General features: G+C 49.5%; 1 protein-coding gene across 1 annotated transcript; it reads left to right on the top strand.

Annotated features, from left to right (window-relative positions):
- The first annotated feature begins 4,474 nt into the window (after window positions 1-4,474).
- On the top strand, window positions 4,475-6,663 carry LOC128839962 (uncharacterized). The gene is made up of 2 exons (XM_054033329.1): window positions 4,475-4,840; window positions 5,835-6,663. Exons 1-2 carry the CDS (start codon window positions 4,669-4,671, stop codon window positions 6,308-6,310), a joined length of 648 nt encoding a protein of 215 aa, XP_053889304.1. The 5' UTR covers window positions 4,475-4,668; the 3' UTR covers window positions 6,311-6,663.
- The last annotated feature ends 2,125 nt before the right edge of the window (window positions 6,664-8,788 follow it).

The raw sequence follows: 8,788 nt of genomic DNA, 5'->3' as shown, positions 1-8,788 counted from the left end.
GGAGAGCAGCAGCCACAGTCACATCCTCGCGTTCCATCGAAATGACATCAAAACAAGGTCACATCGGGCGCCAAGGAGGGTCCTGTCCTAACAGCACCAGACAGAGAAACAGAGCTTAAGAGGGTTATCTGGCAAAGAATCACTTATCAACAGTGTGACTGGAAAAATCTATACTTCTATTGTTTTGCCTTTATGGTCCCCACTTCTCTATTGTTTATCTGTAGGGTCTCTGTCCGGTTCTTTGATTGTTTCTGTCTGTTGTATAACTAATTTTGCGAGGTGTAAATCAATCATGGTGGGGTAGGATTGGTTAAAGAATTGTTTTACAATATGTTAGGATTGGTTAGAGAATTGTTTAGTAATATTTTAGTAAAATGATTGGTTAAGGTAGAGCTAAGCAGGACTCAAGTTTCATTATATAAACTGGGGTCTAAAAGGAAGTTCTTGGGAACCAACTCCAGGACACAGCCCCAAGATCAGAGCTGCCAGACCTCAACACTCTGCCAGTGACACTGGGCAGAAGCTGGAGTCCCCCAGACGACCTGATCCTGACTGGCCAGCAAGAAAATGCTTTAATGAGGCTAATGAAGGGCTTAGGAATAGTGGCAGCATGACGGATGGGAATAAAGGAGTGGGGGGTTGACATTACCATATCCGAGGTAGAAGCCAAACTCGAACAGCTTAATGGGACTAAATCGGGCGGACCAGATGATCTTCATCCGAGAATATTAAAGGAACTGGCGCGAGAAATTGCAAGCCCGTTAGCGATAATTTTTAATGAATCGGTAAACTCGGGGGTGGTACCATTTGACTGGAGAATAGCTAATGTGGTTCCTATTTTCAAGAAGGGGAAAAAAAATGACCCAGGTAACTACAGGCCTGTTAGTTTAACACCTGTAATATGCAAGATCTTGGAAAAAATTTTGAAGGAGAAAGTAGTTAAGGACCTTGAGGTCAATGGCAATTGGGACAAATTACAACACGGTTTTATGAAAGGTAGATTGTGCCAAACCAACCTTATCTCCTTCTTTGAGAAAGTAACAGATTTTTTAGATAAAGGAAATGCGGTGGATCTAATATACCTCGATTTCAGCAAAGCGTTTGATACGGTACCTCATGAGGAATTATTGGTTAAATTGGAAAAGATGGGGATCGATATGAAAATTCAGAGGTGGATAAAGAACTGGTTAAAGGGGAGACTGCAGCGGGTCGTACTGAAAGGTGAACTGTCAGGTTAGAGGGAGGTTACCAGTGGAGTTCCTCAAGGTTTGGTTTTGGGTCCGATTTTATTTAATCTATTTATTACTGACCTCGGAACCGAATGTAGGAGTGTGCTGATAAAGTTTGCGGATGACACAAAGTTGGGAGGTATTGCCAATTCGGAGAAGGATCGGGATATCCTGCAGGGAGATTTGGATGACCTTGTAAACTGGAGTAATAGTAATAGGATGAAATTTAATAGTGAAAAGTGTAAGGTTATGCATTTAGGAATGACTAACAAGAATTTTAGTTATAAGTTGGGGATGCATCGGTTGAAAGTAACGGAAGAGGAGAAGGACCTCGGAGTCCTGGTTGATTGCAGGATGACTATGAGTCGGCAATGTGACATGGCCGTGAAAAAAGTTAATGCGGTCTTGGGATGCATTAGGCGAGGTATTTCTAGTAGGGATAAGGAGGTGCTGGTTCCGTTATACAAGGCACTGGTGAGACCTCATTTGGAGTACTGTGTGCAGTTCTGGTCTCCCATGTAACAATGGTCAATGATGGGATATTAAAAGTTACTACAGAGAACTTTTTCCAGAGGGTCTGGCTGGAGAATCTTGTCCGCATGCTCGGGGTTCAGCTGATCGCCATATTTGGGGTCGGGAAGGAATTTTCTTCCAGGGTAGATTGGCAGAGGCCCTGGAGGTTTTTCGCCTTCCTCCGTAGCATGGGGCAGGGGTCGCTTGCTGGAGGATTCTGTGTGAGTTGAAGTCTTTAAATCACGATTTGGGGACTTCAACAGCTGAGTCAAGGGAGAGAATTATTCCAGGAGTGGGTGGGTCAGCTTTTGTGGCCTGCATCATGCAGGAGGTCAGACTAGATGATCATAATGGTCCCTTCTGACCTTAAAATGTGTGAGTTTATGAGTCTAAAAGTTCATCTGCCTTATTGGGAGTGGTGAGCATTGTCTGCGTGGTGGGTGCAGTCTCTTTTGGTGATTGTTAATAAATAGAGGTTAAGGATATTACTGTGTAAGCAGAGTCAGGATGAGATCTACCCTGACATCTGGTGGTGAATTATGGCGAGTGTGGAAAAGAACTCCAGGGGCTGATCTTGTTTGCATAGGCACACCCACTCGCCTGGCATGAGACAACAGCAACTCAAAGTGGTTACTTTGGCTGGTGTGGGATCCCCAGTTTCTCTGTTATTGGGGCAGGAAGAATAAAGTTTTGTTACCCTGATTCTGTGAACCAAGGCCAGTGGAACTGTTGTATGACAGAAGGACTGAGTGAGTCCTTCACCATTACCTAAGTAGCACTTGCTTGACGAGGGGCATGGGTTGAGCTCCCTCTGAGGGCTTAAAACACCAATTGAACCATCTCCTCTCTCTCCACAGTTGAACGTCAGAGCTAACTTTGATTCTATTAGAAGTCTAGTTACAGGCTGCTGAGCTGAATTCACTTTGGGCCAATGGTGCACCAGCGCTGGGGCTCCCCTACTCTGAGCTGAAATCAGTAAGAGCTGAAATCACAAAAGAGTTAAAGTTATTAAGTGCTGTGTTAACTAGTGGGGGAACCTAAAGCTATATTGCTAAGCAGCTGGCAGAGCAATTTGTGGGAACGACTGGAGTTTTCGTGGACGGCTGGAGTAGCTCGTAGAGCGGAGCAGTTCATGGGATGGCAGGAAGTGGACTGGCTTGTGGTGAAGGCTGCGGCGGAACCCCACGGAGAGACGGCCGGCCGGCCTCGGATCACGTAAGGTGCCCCTTAATACCCTGTGTGCCCCCCTTTTACTCTGGGGCTGCACTGACCAGGGACAGAGACTTTGGGGGTTGTTGGACTTGTGGGACTTTGGGTGGTTGCTGGACCCAAGAGACTTTGGGGGTGTTGGACTTTGGGGACTCTGGGTGATTTTTGGGTTGCTGGATTCAAGAACCAGTGGGAGAACACTTTAACCTGTCTGGTCATTCAGTGACAGACCTGCGGGTGGCTATATTACAACAGAAAAACTTCAAAAACAGACTCCAAAGAGAGACTGCAGAGCTAGAATTGATATGCAAACTAGACACAATCAACTCTGGTTTGAATAAGGACTGGGAATGGCTGAGCCATTACAAACGTTGACTCTATCTCCCCTTGTAAGTACTCTCACACTTCTTATCACACTGTCTGTACTCGGCTAGCTTGATTATCACTTCAAAAGTTTTTTTTCTCTTAATTAATTGGCCTCTCAGAGTTGGTAAGACAACTCCCACCTGTTTATGCTCTCTGTATGTGTGTATATATATCTCCTCATTATATGTTCCATTCTATATGCATCCGAAGAAGTGGGCTGTAGTCCACGAAAGCTTATGCTCTAATAAATTTGTTAGTCTCTAAGGTGCCACAAGTACTCCTGTTCTTCTTTTTGCGGATACAGACTAACACGGCTGTTACTCTGAAACTCAAAAGAAAGCAGCACAAAGGACCAATGGACACAGACACAGAGTTTGAATCTGGTATAGATTTGCATGAGAGGGAAGCTGCTATAAAAGTGAGGTGTCTTGCAGAGGACCCCGGGTCTCGTCTTGTCAACATGGGAGCATCGATCCGGATCGGCAGAAGCCCGGCTCCACCCCTCCCCCATCCAACTCACCTGGCCAGTGAAGTTAAGGGGAGCAACTAAGGCCTGGTCTACACTAGGCGTTTATGTCGAAGTTAGCGCCATTACATCGAATTAACCCTGCACCCGTCCACACTGCGATGCTATTTAGTTCGACATAGAGGTCTCTTTAATTCGACTTCTGTACTCCTCCCCGACGAGGGGAGTAGCGCTAAATTCGACATGGCCATGTCGAATTAGGCTAGGTGTGGATGTAAATCGACGCTAATAGCTCCGGGAGCTATCCCACAGTGCACCACTCTGTTGACGCTCTGGACAGCAGTACGAGCTCGGATGCTCTGACCAGCCACACAGGAAAAGCCCCGGGAAAATTTGAATTTGAATTCCTTTTCCTGTCTGGCCAGTTTGAATCTCATTTCCTGTCTGGACATCGTGGCGATCACAGCAGCACTGGCAACGATGCAGAGCTCTCCAGCAGTGATGGCCGTGCAGTCTGTGAATAGAAAGAGGGCCCCAGCATGGACTGATCGTGAAGTCTTGGATCTCATCGCTGTGTGGGGCGATGAGTCCGTGCTTTCTGAGCTGCGCTCCAAGAAACGGAATGCAAAGATCTATGAGAAGATCTCAAAAGACATGTCAGAGAGAGGATACAGCCGGGATGCAACGCAGTGCTGCGTGAAAATCAAGGAGCTGAGACAAGGCTACCAGAAGACCAAAGAGGCAAACGGACGCTCCGGATCCCATCCCCAGACATCCCGTTTCTACGAGGCACTGCATTCCATCCTCGGTGCGGCCGCCACCACTACCCCACCACTGACCGTGGACTCTGAGGATGGGATATTGTCCACGGCCGGTTCCTCGGACATGTTAGCGGACGGGGAAGATGAGGAAGGAGATGAGGAGGGCGAGGCAGTCGGCAGCGCTCAGAACACTGATTTCCCCGACAGCCAGGATCTCTTCATCACCCTTACAGAGATCCCCTACGAAGCGTCCCCAGCCGTTACCCCGGACACAGAATCTGGGGAAGGATCAGCCAGTAAGTGTTGTAAACATCTAAACATTTATTTTTAACAGAACAGGAATATTAACAATTAAAAGAATGGGTTGTTCATGATTACTTTGCCCTAGGCACTTAACGGTTCAGTCATGGGCAGTGCAAGTTTTGAAAAAAAATCTAGCAATGTCCGGTTTTCCGTGATTGTCCTGCCCAAGCCGCTCTACTGTTTAGTCCCTGCTACAGCAGCTAGAGTAAAATGCGGTCTATATGTGCAGGGATAGAGCAGTAATCCTCCCGGGACATCTCGATGAAGCTCTCCTGGAGGTAATTGGAAAGCCGTTGCATGAGGTTCCTGGGGAGAGCGGCCTTATTGGGTCCTCCGAAGTACGACACGTTGCCGCGCCACGAGACTATCAAGTACTCGGGAATCATTGCTCTGCACAGCAGGGCGGCATACGGCCCTGGTCTTTGGAGGCTTTCCCGGAGCATTCTCTCTCTCTCGCTGTCAGAGATCCTCATCAGGGTGATGTCGCCCATGGTGACCTGCTTTGAATTAGGTAGGGGAATGTTAGTGTTGGGACTGCTTGCTCGTTCCTTTACAGAACTGTAACCGCTGGTTTGCAGCCACGCGGTGGAGGCGGGAGAGGGGCTGCCGAAAGGGATCATTCCTGGGGACAGCCGCGAGGGGGTGGGACAGGGGCAGAGTTCCCGCTTGCCGGATTGCTGGCAGCAGGGACTGACATTGCTTTAAATGTGAAATGAGGCCAGTGGTAATATAAAAGTTTTAAACTGCCACAAGTCTACGGCTTACCATGTCTGCCTGCAACAGAAATTCCGTTGTGCTGCCCCGCTTCTCAAATGTGCTGTGGAAGACCCCAGGCACTGAATGCGAAGGCCGAGAATTCGACCTTGTGCTGAGTGCGCATGTGATAGGTGCTGTGCATGGTCTTGTTCACAGAGAAAGACTATGTTCTTTGTTCACAACTACATTTATCTTTCTGAGGAATTCACTCCCTTTTTCCCATTCCCACAGCCACATCTGCGACTGTCTCACAACCTAGCCTGGCATCACACTCCCAGAGGCTAGCGAAGATTAGGCATAGGAAGAAGAGGACACGGGAGGACATGTTCTCTGAACTTATGGCCTGTTCCCAAGCCCAGGCAGCACAGCAGACCCAGTGGCGGGAGAACTTGTCCCAAATGCAGCAAGCAAACATGGATCGGGAGGAGAGGTGGCGGCAGGAAGACCAGCAGGCGACTCAAACGCTGCTTGGACTACTGAGGGAGCAAACAGACACGCTCCGGCGCCTTGTGGATGTTCTGCAGGAACGGAGGCAGGAGGACAGAGCCCCGCTGCAGTCCATCTCTAACCGCCCTCCCCCGCCACCAAGTCCCATACCCACCTCACCCAAAGTGCAAAGAAGGAGAGGCGGCAGAGTCCGTGCTAACTCTCACTCCATCCCTGCAGAGAGCTCTAGTACCAGAAGGCTCTCATTCCCCAAAACTTGAAAAGTTCTTTCCTTCCCGCCTGACACAAGCCCCCGTCCAAGTTTCACCTCCCAGTTCCATGTGTAGTTGATAATAAAAAATACGTTCATGTTAAGTACTGTTTCAATGATGTTCTTTTGGAGGAGGAGGGGAAAGGGGGTTGGTAATTGGACAGGACAGTCGCCTTTGGCAGGGTACATAGGCGGGGGCAGGCACAGCAGCAGGGCACATACACAGTGCAGTGATGCAGTGACTAGTTACCCTGGTTAGTCTGGGAGGTTGTTTTCATGTTATGTGGTGGGGGGTGGGTTGCTCTGTGACTTTGTGGCGGGGGAGGGCAGTTACAGATCTTAAGCGGCGGTCCTTATGCAGGATCACAGAGCCACGCAGCAGGGGATCTGTAACCGTCCTCCCCCTGCCACAAAGTCACATAGCCCCCCCATACACACAGTCCCGATCAGGAGGGGTGACAGGCTCCGTTGAAACAACCATCCCACCGCAGCGGAGCCCGTCAATCCTTGAGTTTAGAAGCTTCATTCGCGTCACTACACTACACCCGCTCCGCACCACAGTCTGCGTCCCAGTTTTAAAAAATTCCCGCGAAAACAGTATTAAAGAAAACGGTGTGCATTAACAAAGTAGAACTATTTTTATTTCGAAACGTGTGTTGGAAGTGGGGTGAAGGGGGTATGTAACTGGATAGGATAGTCAACATTAACTGGGTAAAGAAACGGGGGCAGGTTCAGCTTCTCTGTACACAAACTTTAAAGTCACAGGTTACCCTGCTCACTCAGGAACTTTGCTTTCAAAGCCTCCCGGATGCACAGCGCTTCCCGGTGGTCTCTTCTAATCGCCCGGCTGTCTGGCTGTGCGTAATCAGCAGCCAGGCTATTTTCCTCAACCTCCCACCCCGCCATAAAGGTCTCCCCCTTGCTCTCACAGAGATTGTGGAGCACACAGCAAGCTGCTATAACAATGGGGATATTGGTTTCGCTGAGATCACAGCGAGTCAGTAAGCTTCTCCATCTCCCCTTGAGACGGCCAAAAGCACACTCCACCACCATTCTGCACTTGCTCAGCCGGTAGTTGAAGAGTTCTTTTTCAGTGTCCAGGGCGCCAGTATAGGGCTTCATGAGCCAGGGCATTAGCGGGTAGGCTGGGTCCCCGAGGATGACTATAGGCATCTCCACATCCCCAACAGTTATTTTGTGGTCCGGGAAGTAAATACCTTCCTGCAGCCGTCTAAACAGACCAGAGTTCCTGAAAACACGAGCGTCATGAACCTTGCCCAGCCATCCCACGTAGATGTTGGTAAAACGTCCCCTGTGGTCCACCAGTGCTTGCAGCACCATGGAAAAATAGCCCTTTCGGTTAATGTACTGGCTGGCCTGGTGGTCCGGTGCCAGGATAGGGATGTGAGTTCCATCTATGGCCCCACCGCAGTTTGGGAATCCCATCGCTGCAAAGCCATCTATGATCGCCTCCACGTTTCCCAGGGTCACTACCTTTGGCAGCAGTACATCAACGATTGCCTTGGCTACTTGCATCACAACAACCCCCACGGTAGATTTGCCCACCCCAAACTGGTTCGCGACTGACCGGTAGCTGTCTGGCGTTGCAAGCTTCCAGAGGGCTATGGCCACTCGCTTCTGTACACTCAGTGCAGCTCGCAACCAGGTGTCATTGCGCTTCAGGGCAGGGGACAGCAACTCACAAAGTTCCAGGAAAGTTCCCTTCCGCATGCAAAAGTTTCGCAGCCACTGGGATTCATCCCAGACCTGCAGCACTATGCGGTCCCACCACTCAGTGCTTGTTTCCCGTGCCCAGAATCGCCGTTCCACGGCATCAACATGACCCATTGCCATCGTGATGTCCTCGGCGCTGGGTCCCCTGCTTTCTGAGAGGTCTGTGCTACTCTCAGACTTCAGGACATCACCGCGGTGCCGTAGCCTCCTCGCCTGACTTTTCTGCATCTGCCTCAGGGAAACCTGTATGATAAGCTGCGAGGCGTTGAGAGCGGCCACAACTGCAGCGATGGTCGCAGCGTGCTCCATGCTCGCAGTGCTGTGGCATCCGTGCTGTCAATGACTGGAAAAGTGCGCGAACTGATTTCCCGCCGGCGCTTTCAAGGAGGGAGGGCGGGAGTGATGGACGGATGACGACAGTTACCCAAAAGCACCCTCGACACATTTTGTTACCCAGAAGGCATTGCCGGCTACACCCAGAATTCCAATGGGCAGAGGGGACTGCGGGAACTGTGGGATAGCTGACCACAGTGCACCGCTTCGAATGTCGACGCTTTCACCGTTAGTGTGGACTCACAAAGTCGAATTACTGTCCTTAGTGTGGACACAGACGTTCGACTTTGCAATATCGATTCCAAAAATTCGATGCAAGTAAATTCGAACTACTCTCGTAGTGTAGACAAGGCCTAATTGGTAACAAGACGGAGTGTGTTTGTATGTGTGTGTGAGTGTAAGTGTAATATATTATATGCAT

Source organism: Malaclemys terrapin, chromosome 7, assembly GCF_027887155.1.
Source record: "Malaclemys terrapin pileata isolate rMalTer1 chromosome 7, rMalTer1.hap1, whole genome shotgun sequence".
In the NCBI taxonomy this organism is placed as follows: Eukaryota; Metazoa; Chordata; order Testudines; family Emydidae; genus Malaclemys; species Malaclemys terrapin.
Note: the sequence above shows the minus strand (reverse complement) of the source record. Positions and strands in the feature narration are given on the sequence as shown.